The sequence below is a fragment of the Arachis stenosperma genome, chromosome 6, assembly GCF_014773155.1.
Source record: "Arachis stenosperma cultivar V10309 chromosome 6, arast.V10309.gnm1.PFL2, whole genome shotgun sequence".
NCBI lineage: Eukaryota > Viridiplantae > Streptophyta > Magnoliopsida > Fabales > Fabaceae > Arachis > Arachis stenosperma.
In genome coordinates, this window is record NC_080382.1 from 142,744,763 (window position 1) to 142,759,438 (window position 14,676).

The following is a 14,676-nucleotide window of genomic DNA, read 5'->3' on the forward strand; positions in this document are numbered from 1 at the left end:
TTTCCCAATACACCTTTGGTAATAACATCCTGCTTTAATTGTTCGAACTTGGCTCTGAAAATCCTAGTTGTTAGATCCGGACAATCCTGTGGAGTTTGAGTAGGACTGAGTTCCGAAGCTATTTCTGACCATGATGGATTGCATGTCATAGTTAGAAAAATATCCGGTTTGCCTTCTTTAAGAACAATAGCCATTCCATCCTCGTACCGTTGAGTCATGTCTCGACGACTGCCCACGAACGACGATGGTAATATCGTTCTTCTGCCAACATTTTCTAAAACAGATTTTAGAGAAAAGTATTGTTAGTTTTAAAGTTTAAATTTAGGAACACGTAATGATCAATCATGTGGCCGTTCAGTTGAATAATTACCAGCATTATTCTCTCCTGTGTGCAAAGCATCTTGCAAGCCTTGATACAGTTCAGCTCGAAGTTCCTTTTGTCTTTGTCGAACCCATCTTAACTTGCCTGTTTCCATTTTCACATAGTTATCAACAACATATTGTTGAAGAAGTCGCCCCTCTTGCAAAACTGTTGAGTGATCATTGGGGCGGATCTACGAATATTGAGGATTATAGAAAATTGTTAGAAATTGTGAAATGATTTATTGGTACAAACTATCATCTACGGAAGTCTATAAATGATGTAACAAATATAGAAGTTTGTACCTGGAGCATATAGCTATAATATGTCCGGCATGATACTTTGTTTCCACGTTGGGTTCGAGTATTTATATCCCATCCATGGGTTCCAAATGGAAAAAGAAGAGGATATTGTAGTGGATCGTAATACCCAACAAACTCTTGAATCCTTCTGAGATTACCAGCATGAGTTTGAACCTTGATATTCCGTCCTCGCACCATTGTTTCAATATCATCACCGACTATTATGGCTGCTACTTGTGAAGCAGTTGGGAGACTGTATTGTGGTTGATTAGCAGGTCGCTCTCTGATCACCAAACTACACTCTTGCACATCTAGTCGTTGTGCAAGCTGGCGGAATACATGGATAAAAGGATTATATCGGTGTAACAATTGTTGTAGCTTCAAAACCAAACTTTCATGCAGTTGTGTGTTCTCCAGCATCCTATTTTGTAACTCGTGATCAGTATCGTATATATAGTTGCAAGAAGCGTGGCCGCGCCCCCTGATCCGGATGAAATCCTCCTATACTGTGGTACATTGATCCTTGAGCACGGAATGTATATATACCATGACTTGCTGAAGCTAATTGTTCGTCTATGTGTACACCACACGAAGTGAATGAAAAAAACATGATTGTAACCACGAATGTGTTCCTAAAATTGTTCCTTCTGCAGAAGGGTCTAAGAAGATGTCTAGTAATTCCTGAGGAGCATTTATTGGGGCAAAGAGACTTTTCCTCCATTGCAACACATGTCAAATGTTTCATGGTGAAACAGACGTGCATTACAGTGTGTACATGTCCTTGTAGGAGGCAGTGTAGTTTGAAGCACTATTGTATTCTCTTGAAAATTTCGAGCACAATTGTGGGATGTTCGAACATGGTGTCTAATTTCTGCACTCGCATAGGAATATTAAAATATTATGTTATAGATTTCTTTTCCTACATGTGCCAATAATTATATGGTTAGGTACTCGGGTAGAATTTATTAATTATTCATATTATTTAGATAGTGAAATCAAGGGTGAACAAAGAATATATATACAACTTTTCAATTGAGGTTTGTGTTTTCAAAATTAAACGTATTTTTTAAACATGTGTCTTTTTTTATTTTTCTATTGCCTAAACTCATATAAGATTGTCAAAGTTTGAAGTTCTAGGTAATATATGAAGTTAAATATATATTTAATAGAGCAGATTTTATTCTGAGTTATATATAAATATACAAAGAATATTTTTAAAATGATATAATTCTATTGTGTTTTTATTGCTATTTAATTTTATGAAAATTTTTTTGTTAAATTCAAAATTTTGGTTACAATATATAATAAGCAGTACAGATAATAAATATAATAAAAATTCATTTGTTATTACGATAACTAATAAGCATAATAATACAATAAGTTTAACTAATCACATTTTATATAGCAATGATTATTATATGATGATGATGATAAAATATTAAAAATATAAATAGAGTACTCACCATTTATATTTGCATGGCTTCTAGTATTGTTTATAGTTGGTCATAAGAAGCAATTGGTTGAGAAATTGAATTAGTAGTTGTAACGGTGTCTTGATCTACACCTATATTTAAAAACAATGCAAAATTCATATGTTATCTACCTTTTGAAAAAATAGAATATTAGCGCTTAGCAATAAAATAAAGCGTGTTAATTAAGTTGGTTAATTTTGTTAATATTCTACATTAAGAAGATTTGATGTGCAGACAAATTAACTTATATCGATGTATTTACATGTTTAAAGCATATAAAAATAACCAGATGATCTATTACTTGGACCAGTTCTGTTATTATGTATTTCCGTACCTATATTTTAAAGACCAATATAGAAAATAAGCATAAGTTAAACTAATAAGAGAAGAATTAGTTAACGTTGATTGTGTGAAACAAATATCGGTAACTTTAATTATTTTAGAATTTATAACAAATTAGTATCTAGCAAAAATAAAGCGTGTTAATTAAGTTGGTTAATCTTGATAAAATTCTACGTTAAGAAGATTTAATGTGCAGGTAAAATAACTTATATCGATGTGTTTACATATTTAAAGCATATTAAGATACTAACCAGGGGATCTGTTACTTGGACCAGCTCCGTTACCATATATTTCGGTACCTATATTTTAAAGAGCAATATATAAAATAAGCATAATTAAACTCATAAGAAAAGAATTAGTTATCATAATATTAGTTAACTTTGTTTGCAAGAAATAAATATCCATAACTTTAATTATTTAGAATTGATCTAGATTTATTTATTATAATATAAATAGTTTTTCTATGCTTCTATTATTTTTTTGATAGTACTTTTTCTCAAAGGTTTGAATTTCGTCCATTAATGCGTGACATATTTTAACTTATTTTTTTAATTATTACCTTAAATTGATGATATGATGAGTATTTCATCAATTAAGACAATTAAGAATACAAAGATATGATTAAAGAATAATTTATTTTTATACTGTAATGTATTCTTGTTTTTTTGTTTATGTTGATAATAAAAGAAATTAATCTTTATAAAATAAAAGGAACTAATCTTTATTTATGTAGGGCTATTTTAATCACAGAAAATAAAAATTAATAACTCTTGTAATTTTTTAATCATTATGTATAGTTTATTATATATTGATATATATTTGATTAATGAGTACACTTTTATATGTAATTTAAAAAAAAAAAATATTGGACATAAAAAATATGTAAACCATGTGTTGTGAATTTAATTATTCCAATGACTTTAGTTAATAATGATTTATGTTTCTTTATAATTTAAATACTATTGTCCATTGGATAACTATTAATAAAATAATTATATTTATATACTATCAGTTATCGTCCTATAATAATATATGATCACTTATATACTATTGTATTATAGGCTATTATGTATGAAACATACTAATAAAAAATAATAATAATTATTATTTGTTCACGTAATTTTATTTATATATCATTATTATGATTATAGTATAACGTTATTTATATTAATTATTTATATTAATAATTTTTAAAAAATATCATGAAAAATTAAAGATAAAAATAATTAATAAATTTAATTTTAAAATATTATGTATATGGAGTACGTAGTGTCAGTTTTCTTTATTATAAGTGGTTCAATTTTTAAATTCTGTTAAATCCATTTTTAATAAAAAAGAAACAGAGACAAAGGAATTGGATACTAAAAAAAGAATTGGATACTAAACCTGTGCATCTCGATTATATGTTGGTATTTGTTGATGACATAATTTTATTTATATCATTATTATTATTATTATTATTATTATTATTATTATTATAATAATATTATTAATTAATTAATTTTAATTATCATGAAAAGTTAAAGATAAAAATATAATTAATAAATTTAATTTCAGAATATCATTTATCCTAAGTACGTAGTATGTGTTTTCTTTATTAGAAGTGGTTCAATTTTTAAATTTTGTTCGTAGGTAAGTTCATTTTTTAATAAAAAAAAAGATAAAAAAAATGAGAACACGTGTTTTCCCATTATATATTGGTATAGATATAAATAGATAGCTTTTGTTATTTTTTTAGCTGTTATATTTATACGTAAATGAGATATATCCTAATTTTATTTTTGATTTCTTAGAATTATATATCATTACCAATTGAGAATACAAAGAATAAAAAAAAATTAAATTAAAGTGTTGTTAAGAATTTTAATGTTACATTGATTTATTAATTTAATATATAAATTTTATTTTTGATTATAAAATCATTATCAAAAACTTTAATATAAGAGTACTTTTTGTCGTTAGTCTTACATGGCATCATTTTTTATATTTTTTTAATATAAATATATAAAAATTATATATTACGATATATATTATATTGGACGACGGGAATGAAATATATTAAAGAAATATTATTATTAGTTATCGACCATTAATTTTTTCAAAAAAAAATTTATAGATGAATGATGTCTAAAAAATTTGGAATGTTAACTTTTAACTTCATATATGATTAATATGTTGTTGATTAAGAAAGATACTGCTTGGATGGTAAACCATGTATAGTAATATTAATTAATTATTTTTGTTACAAAATATTAATGATAAAATAGCAACCAATTATGTATTTTTATTTCTGTACCTGTGGCAGTTCTATTGCCATGCGCTTCCATTCCTGCATTTTTAAAAAGTAAAAAATAATTATTAAGAACTAATTCAATTTATAACAAAGAAATTTAAATTATGTTATCGTGTTACCTGTAATAGATTGATGATAAGTGGTAGCTCTGGCCATTTGTCTAATTGTAGTCAATCTGGCTACCCCTATGTTTGTAGTTAATCGGGCACCTCCACCAGTATTTGGCATTGAAGTTGTATCAGTTGATATGGCAACTTGTTTTCCTTGTCGAATCATCTGCCGATAACTTGCACGTCTTCTAGCCAGGTATTGTTGTCTCTGTTCTTCGGTCATGTTCTGTCTTCTTCGCCTAGCATAATCTGTCCAACTGGGTCGACGTTGACGTGGCTGTCGATTTCGTGAAGTTTCCATTTTTATTTGTCAGAAAGATAGGAATAATATGCAGAGAAAAAACATTTGTGAGAGCACGATTGAAAGGAAAAGAGTCTCTTAAGAGTTGAAAGTGAGTTAGTTTTTAAAGCGAGTTAGCGAGTTTTGTACGTTAGTTTAAAAATATCGTGGGTTGTGGGAATCAGTTTGACATTTATCGTGGAGTAAATTTCAGATAAAAAATAAGAAATATGGATGAAGTAAACAGTATATCGTGGGTTGATGGGAATCAGTTTGACATTCTATCGTGGAGTAAATTCTTTCCTTGATAAAAAATAAGAAATATGGATGACGTAGTAACAGTTTTTTATATATTGAATTCAGTCTAAATAAAAAATAAGTAGGGGTAAAATAGTAAAAAAATTGGGAACCAAATTTTTATTCCCATTATACATTGGTATAGTCCATTAATATTGTATTGTATATATTGGTATAAATTTAATTAATGAGTAATTTTGTTTAAAAATAAATATTGGACATAAAAAATATGTAAACCATGTTGTAAATTGAATTCTTTCGATACTTTAAATACTATTGTCCCATTGAAATAACTATTAATAAAATAAATATATTTTATATACTATCAGTTATTGTACTATAATGATATATTGATCACTTATATACTATTGTATTATGGATTATTATATATAAAAATACTTATGAAAAAATTATAAATAAAAAATCATAAATAATTAATATTTTATTGACGTAATTTATTTATTATATTATTATGATTGTAGTATAATGTTATTATATTAATTATTTATTTTTTAATAATTTTTTAAAAATTATCATGAATAATTATAGATAAAAATACATTTAATAAATTTAATTTTAAAATATATTATGTCTTTTGAGTATGTGGTGTCAGTTTCATCTATTAGAAATAGTTCAATTTTTTAGTTTTGTCATGAGTCAAAAAAGAAAAGGGGTAAAATAGGAAGAAAGATTTGGATACCAAACTTCCATATCCCCATTATATATTGGTATAGATATAGTAGGCAATTGTTAAAAACATGTGAATGATACTTAGCTCACTGTTTCGTTATTTGCTTTGACTGACTCCTATTAAGTTCTGGAAAGTTTATTGTTTAATTTAAGTTTTTTTTTTTAAGATACTCCCTTTACAATCATCATTCACTATCATTCTCAGGACACTTTGCTGTTGATCAACAAAACTCAATCCCAGAATTAATATAGACTTTTTTCTCCTTTTTTTTAGTAAAGTATCGTTTTTATCCCCAACGTTTGGGATAAGTCTTATTTGTGTCTCTAACGTTTAAATCGTCTATTTGTATCCTTAACGTTTATAAAAGTGATTCAATGTTATCCTACTATTAATTATACTAACAAATTAGATTATATTTTTCAATTATTCTCATTTGGATATATTCATTCTCAATTAGGTCTCACACTTGAATGTATTCGATTTTAATAGTATACTCACTATTTGTGTTTAGATTCAATTATGTCCCTAAAAAGGTAAATTATGTAAATGTTGTAAGAATTAGTTTCAACTTTTGATGAGCTATTTTTCGAAGTGGATCATCGATTCTATCCCAAACATTTGTATTCTAACTTCAAAAATAGATTTTTAAAACTCAAACTCTAAGCGTTCATAATTGACGGCAGGATAACATTGAATCACTTTTACAAACGTTATGGATACAAATAGAACGATTTAAACGTTAGAGACACAAATAGAATTTACCCCAAATGTTAAGGACAAAAACGATACTTTACTTTTTTTTTTTTTTGGTCGAATTAAACAGCCACTAATTCTAAATATTACACACTTACATACAACACATGCTCTACACACATTTAAAGATTTTATCTACTACTTAATCACAGTTAAAATTTGAACTCGAATGTAATATATTAAGAAATAATATATTTAGCCACCGAACACGTAAGATTCTTGTTAGTTAGCCAATTCTCACACTTATTTTCTTGTCTATAATTATGAAGGAAATTTAGCTCTCAATATATATATATATATTTTTTGGTATTATAACAGGACTACAGAAATATCAAAATAAAATAATCACAAATTAAGCGGGATAAATAGCTCTCGGTAAAGTTCATGTAAAGATGCTCCAAAATTTGTTCAAATATTTATTGGATGGAGGAACAAAAATGTTAGGCCCAAGAATGATTGAACAGATCACTAGCCCAAAACTGATGGCATGAGTGTAAGTCCATTGATTCACATTTTTTCTTTTTTAAGAATATTATAATCCGGTGGACAAAAAACAAAAAAAGAATATTATAATATAATCTCCCGTCCAAAAAATAATAATATTATAAATTTATAATCCCTTGTCAACAAAAAAAATTATTGCAATTCGTGTCATGTCCCATTATCTCATGAACCATTTATAATTCAGCAATAATAGATTGTAGGTAACTTAAAAACTTCCTAATACAGAAAAAAAAAATAAAAAATAGAAGAGAAAAAAAAACAAAAAATTAAAAAATACTTCATTTCCAGAGTTTTTCATTCCTTTGAAGTAAAGCAAGTAGTTTGTCTTCTTCATATATGGAAAATAAAAAATAAAAACTGTGTCTTATTCTAGCATGTGATAATGGTAAAATTAAAAAGCATTCAAACTTTATTTATTTATAGAAAGCTATTATAAAAGGTGAAAATTCAGATGAAGTTGACTTCACGTGAAGTTATATATGAGAGTCGTTAGATAAAAATTTAGTCAAATCAGTCAAATCATCTAACAGCTCTCAAGTATCAACTTCACGTGAAGTCGATTGCACCTCCATCATTAAAAAATGACAACTTTTTTGGTCTATAATAACCTTTTGTCCCAACCAAATTGTCAAGGTTTGTGGGGTTGGTTTACTTCTGATCAAGGTATGTACTTTTTTGAACAAGGACATGGAATAATAATAATAATAATAAAAGTTGAGATCAATGAGATAATATAATTTTTATTCTGGTTATTAATTAAACATTTTTTCCCATTTTTTATATAAAATTAAAGTACAAGCATGCTTTAGGCATTCTTTAGTGAGCAAAAATGTACAAGTGTACCCTATTGAGAACAAATAAGAATATGTCTCTTTTTTATCAAAGCTATTTGTGAAGGAATATTCATCCATAATTTCATATGCATAAAATGCCAAAAGGAAGAAGATAATGTAGAACAATAATAAATTAAAAGACTAACAAAGTAACAAAGCTTTTTATCAAAATAGACATAACCAAACATTAGAACAAACAAAATGTTTTGGCCATCTTTGGAAGCATCCTTTTTTTTATAAAAAAAAAATCCATAATAAAATTAATTTAAACAAGTCAGTTCCAAATTCAACTTTTGATTTTTATCCAATTTGTAAACAATGACCCCCTTAATATGGGTCAAGAGTGTAATCAAAGTAAGACTAGGAATAAAGAAAATGGTCAATTAGTAAGGTTTGGCTGCCAATTATATTGGTTGGCACATGAACAATTACCATTATGAGTGATTTTCTCCATTTATAGATAAGATTCCAAAAACTTAATACTAATTTAATAATTAACTATGTATGTAGTGATCTTAAGTCATAAACTGTGGTCTTGACTAGGAGCAAAAACAACAACATATAGTGGGATAGGAATGATGAGATATTAATATGAACTTATATTATAACCGTATTTTTTTTAATGAATTAACTCATTTTTGTTGTCCATAATATTTATTAATTCGATAAATTAAAGATTAATTATCGTAAATCTGAGCTTCATTTAAAGATCTATTATTGGCTGATAAATTACTATTTACACAAGACAAAATTTAAATTTCTGATCGTACTTATTTAAACGAATAATGAGTTAAATACTTGATGAATCCAAATTGATTTTTTTAATGAATTAATTAATATGTGAGATATCTGTTTTTTAGTACATTAGACACTTATTACTTGGAATTTTAATAGCTATTATTAGCTTGTTATTGACAAATACCTATTTTTATTGTTAGCTATTAAACAATTGAATTGAAAGTTTTATGAAAGAAAATCAAATATAATTTATCACAACATTTTAATAGCTAACAATAAAAAAATGATTTTGTTAATAACAACCCTAAGTAGCTATTAAAATTAAAGTTCATTAAAGTTCATAGTTTATATATGAAATGGCTACATATATACATCATAAGCTAGATAACAAAATCCTTAGCTCATAGTTAAATTCTGTTTGTGGACAATTTTATATTGGGAGATTTTCTATCATCTAAAAATAGTCCCTCAATTTTTAAATTAATTAAAATTAGTCTCTAATTTCAAATTGTAAATTAAGTTAATCTTCTAGTTTCTAAATTGTCATGTATTATATATAAGTTGCTGCGGCAGAAAAATCATTTTAATCAATTTGATTCTGAGATGAAAAATTGAGGAGAGCAATTTGAATGTTTAGGAATTAGAATGACCAAATTGATTGAAACAATACAAACTTGATCCGTAATTAATGTAAAAAACTAAATCGATCAATTTAAAAACTAGCTAGGGATTGATTCGGTTGATATCTTCAATTTTAAGTATATGTTTAGATTAGTTTTTTTAATCAACATAAGATAGTAGAGTAATTTTTTCAATGCTAGAATAGAAAAATGTCACTCTTTTTTTTTTAAATTTATGTAGTTTTTTAATTTACTCCTATTTTTATTATTTTATTTTTCATAGTTTTTTATTAAAAATAAAATATTACTAATTAAGAATAGCACAATCACCCGTTTATATAAAATAAAATAATATTATTAAGAAATTAATTTTTCCAACTAATTTTTTAAAATTATTTTAAAATTTAAATTATAAACTCGTACTAGGATTCTTTTATCTTTTTCATTTTAATATTATTTTTTTTACAACATGAATGAATATTATTTCACGAGAGAAGCGAGGAAAGAGAGAAAAAGACACAGAATCTTTTATGGCTCATGAATGAGAGGGACATAATCACATAAATATTTAAAATTATTTAAATATTATTCAATTCTTATATATTATTAGGTTTGAATTGGCCACCATCCCATGCAACTTTCGTGACCACTATGATTCAAACAAACAAACATGCTTATGTCATTAAAATTATTATATTATATTAAAATTATTGTTCAAGTCTATGTGCATGCATGTGTTCAAACTAACAAAAGCTTTAAGAATTATATTATATTAATTATTATATTTGAAAATAATGTTCTTTCAAAAGTTCATGAAAAGCTCTTTATCTGCTTTAATTAAATGGTAAATTTGATGGTGGCTCCATTTTCATTTTTCTCTTTAATAAACTTATAATTTAGGTGAGAGATAAAATGTTATTTTAATTTGATATAAAATTTTTTTAACAATTTTTTTTTAAATAATTTTTCATGATGCGACACAAAAATAAGATAGCAAAACGGACTTTCATGAATATTAGTCATTCTTTTCGATATTGTTATGAAGAATAAATTAATAGACAAAAAAGCTTCTAACAAGAACAAATAACAAATAATTTAAATATACAAATAATTAATAAATAATTATATTTTGAAAAATTTTAATGAGACAGAATAATATGACAACTTGTTTCCCTATATATAATGTAATAGGCGCTGAATTTAATTATTTTTCTCATTGACCCCACATTCCACCATGCATGAATCATGTATGATCAATGATGAACCTTTAATTTAGAAAAGACAAAGAGAAGAGAGCATCATGCATGCATTGCATCTTCATAATCTTTAATAATTTTTTTTCTTTTAAAAATCCAGTTGCAGTTAATTTCGTGTAAAGTTGTTGATAGTTAAGAGTCGTTAAATAATAATTTAATCAAATTTATCAAATTATTTAACGATTTTCAATTATTAACTTCAAATGAAATCAACTGCACATAAATCTTCAATACATGTGTTATTCCATTCCCTAATTATAATTAGTGTTTTTTAATTTTTTTTCTTTTTACAAATTCCACAAAGTCACATTCTTTTTTGTTTCAAATAAAACATGCATCACTTTAGACAAAATTAACATATATTTTAAAAAATGAATATATCTAGATATGTCAATTTGTCAAAAATAAATATATATATATATAAATACATAAAATAGAAAGAAGAGTATCCAATAATACAACATTAATTTTTAATTTAATTACTCAATGTGGCTTAATTTCAGCACAGTTGAAATCAACCCACTCAGAGTAACAATAACTACTAATACTTTGAGAAAACTCACCATCAAACCCTAAATCCATCAAGAATTCCTTATTAGATTCATCATTATCACCAACACCATGTTGTTTTTCTTCTTCTAGAAGTGATGATGATCCACCCTTGTAGTCCAATAATGCAAGTGATGAAGAAGAAGTTGAACCTTCAATATTACTACTACTATCATTATTCTTGTTGTTCCTTGAATTTGCACCACCAATTTGTAAATTCATAAATTGTGGACTATAGAGTTGTTGATGAATTAGGTCAAGACTTATGTTAGAACTAAAATTAGTAATATCATTGCTTAAAATTGGAAGATGCACTAATGATGATGATGAGGGTGGTGAACAATAATTTTTATTATCTTGAAAATCTGAGTTTTGTTGAGTAGTCAATAATGTTTTTTTATTATTGTTATTATTAGGGGAAATTACTTTTGCTGCCATGAGCTTCTTCTTGAGCTTGGTGTTCCAATAGTTTTTGACATCATTGTCTGTTCTGCCAGGAAGTTGAGATGCTATTGCAGACCATCTAGGACAAGCACACAAGTTTCATGTGAATACCCATAGTTTTTTTTTTTATATATTTTATAAATTTGAATATAAATATACATACAATATTACAATAATAAATTTAGGACTATGTTACGTGTATATTAAAATTAGCTACTAAAGTCAGCTATCAGTATAAAATATATGTCGAAATATAAATACATGTTTAAAATAAATTAAATTACACATGTATTTATACACAAATATATTAGTAATTGATTTTAGTGACTGATTTTAGTATACAAATAACATTTCTGATGAAATTATATATTACTAGTATACTTGCATTTGAAAAAAAAGTAAAAGTATCAAGCTTTTGGAACATTCAACTCATGGAAATTTAAAATTTTTCTTTTATTTGTTGAGTAATTAATATTTTTACAATAGATTTGGTAATTATGTCAAGATATAAATAATATATATACAGAAAAGTAAATAGAAAAATATTCAAGAGCATGCAAAATGTATTGGTTTTTATTTTGCACGCACTTTTAGAAATTAATTCAATTATTTTAATTTAATAATTTAATAATATATTTTTAGTCCACATTTTTAAACATGAATTTTGATTATTTAAAGTTTAAATTTTACTTTAGAAAGTGAAGTGTAATCTCTCACCATTGATTTTATAGCTGGGACCAAGAATAAATATGAAAGAGAAATTATTCAAAAGTAGAAAATCACACTTTACTTTTTAAAATAAAATTCAAATTTTAAAAGATTCAAATCCTTTAAACATTACTAGCTAATTACTGAACAAAAAAACAAATTCTACTGACATTTCTCAAATAAATATCTTAAAATGAATACTCTTTTAAATTTTATACACAATAAAGTCAACGAGAGAATTTTTTGTCTCATTATTATCATGTTTTATATCATAAATCGTCTGTTAAAATATTTATCATCTTAACTGAACTCATATTTATTATTATAATACACACTTTTGATTTAGAAAAAATGAATTAATAAACAAGTTTAGTGTCTTTAAATATATGAAAAGTTTTGAAAAAACAAAATTTTAACTAAAAACTATAAAAATTTATTATTTTTTATTTTATTTAATACATCTTACAATAAATATATGCTAAATAAGAGAAAATTGAGCTGTTTGAACTAATTTTTTGTTATCTTCTTAGTATTACTAATAAATATATACCACTAGTGGTAGTAATGAAATTAATAATTTACAAGTTATAGATGGACTTGCCTGCTTCCCATTTGAGTATAGAGAGTGCAAATGATTTGATCCTCTTGTTCAGTAAATCCTCCATGTTTTATATCTGGCCTTAGATAATTCAGCCACCTTAGACGGCAACTCTTCCCACACCTCCTTAGACCTGCATATATTATATCATATCATCAAATAATCCAATTTTAATTTGCATAACACAAAATTAGAAGGGGGGGAGGGGGAGAAAATATCAAATTAAAGCATATATTTGTTTCATCATGATCAATCTCATGTATGTATATGTGCTATCCGTTTTGGCGTTAGTCGAAAACCGCCGCTATATATTCGTTTTAAAAATTGCCATTATCTGTCGGAATTTTTGTAGTGTTTGATATGATATATATCTGTCTTTAATTTGTTCAAAATTTATTCCAAATTTATTTAAAAATATGTTTGAAGATGAATGCACCTACCTCAGCAATTTGAATTGAAATTTACAAAGTAAAACACTGGATTCAATCAAAGCACAATATTGAGACAAATTAAAGATACAAATTTGAAAACCTTTAACTTAATTACACTTAATAAGCAATAATTCTTCCAATCCCCACTGATCATAATGTTCATTATAGGGGAGAAAATTTCACTTTTTTCCCTTCTCAAGAACGAAAGAAAGAAGATCACCACCAAAATTATTAATGATCAAAACAATACCCCATGATTTTTTTTTTCTTAAAAAAAGTTTAATTTATAATATACGATCTACTCTAATTCTATGCAAACAGAGACATCACAATTTAAGAAAAAGAAAAGAAAAGAAAAAGAACCAGCTTTTCTTGGCAATGCAATCCAATTGCCTCCAGTGCCATGAGTGTGAAGATAGTTCTTGAGTGTTGCATCCTCATCAGGAGACCATGGTCCTCTCTTCACATTTGCTTTGTCACAACAAGGAGCTCTTCCCATGGCCGCAACACTATACTATTCTCAAATGAAATAACAATAATAATTTATAATAAATAATAATAATAATAATGATAGGAATATAGTGACCCTTTGATTTGAGGCTTCTATCTATCTAGTGAAGGTGGTTATAACTTATAAAAAGTTGGTGGTGGTACCCTAGAGGGGGACCCAGTCAACTATTGGGGACACGACATTGTAAATAATATAATACTAAAAAAAATACGACAAATATCAACTATTAAATAAGTTATTATTATTATTATTATTATATATATTAATTTAATATTTTTAATTAAATAATTAACTGTTAGAATAATTAAATTTATTTATAATATTATGATATTTTTTTATGAGATACTCAATATGTATTTTTAAATATGATAAGTAATTGATAATTAATTTTTATATACAAGAAGTATGATTGAATATTTAATTAGATTATTAGATTATAGATAATATGATGAGAAACCTGTAAAGTTATTAATACTTGGTACAATTAAATTTCGGTTCTAATTATTTTATTCTTCTTGTTATAGTTGGTGGTTGAATTGGCTATATGTTCATCAATAATGCTCTTCATTGAGAAACTTTTTTA

At 25.8% G+C, this 14,676-nt stretch overlaps 1 protein-coding gene across 1 annotated transcript; it reads right to left on the reverse strand.

Annotated features, from left to right (window-relative positions):
- Positions 1 to 11,285: 11,285 nt before the first annotated feature.
- LOC130936224 (transcription factor RAX2-like) lies at positions 11,286 to 14,176 on the reverse strand. The gene is made up of 3 exons (XM_057866261.1): positions 13,946 to 14,176; positions 13,155 to 13,284; positions 11,286 to 11,924 (listed from the first exon to the last, which is right to left on the reverse strand). Exons 1-3 carry the CDS (start codon positions 14,079 to 14,081, stop codon positions 11,336 to 11,338), a joined length of 855 nt encoding a protein of 284 aa, XP_057722244.1. The 5' UTR covers positions 14,082 to 14,176; the 3' UTR covers positions 11,286 to 11,335.
- Between the last annotated feature and the right edge of the window lie 500 nt (positions 14,177 to 14,676).

Bases quoted from the DNA above. Each gene is read 5' to 3' on its own strand.
- LOC130936224 (XM_057866261.1), bottom strand. From the start codon at position 14,081: ATGGGAAGAGCTCCTTGTTGTGACAAAGCAAATGTGAAGAGAGGACCA. The intron at 13,285-13,945 runs GTTCTTTTTCTT...TAATATATGCAG, and splicing joins TGCATTGCCAAGAAAAGCTG to GTCTAAGGAGGTGTGGGAAG. The intron at 11,925-13,154 runs GCAAGTCCATCT...TGCTTGTCCTAG, and splicing joins TATACTCAAATGGGAAGCAG to ATGGTCTGCAATAGCATCTC.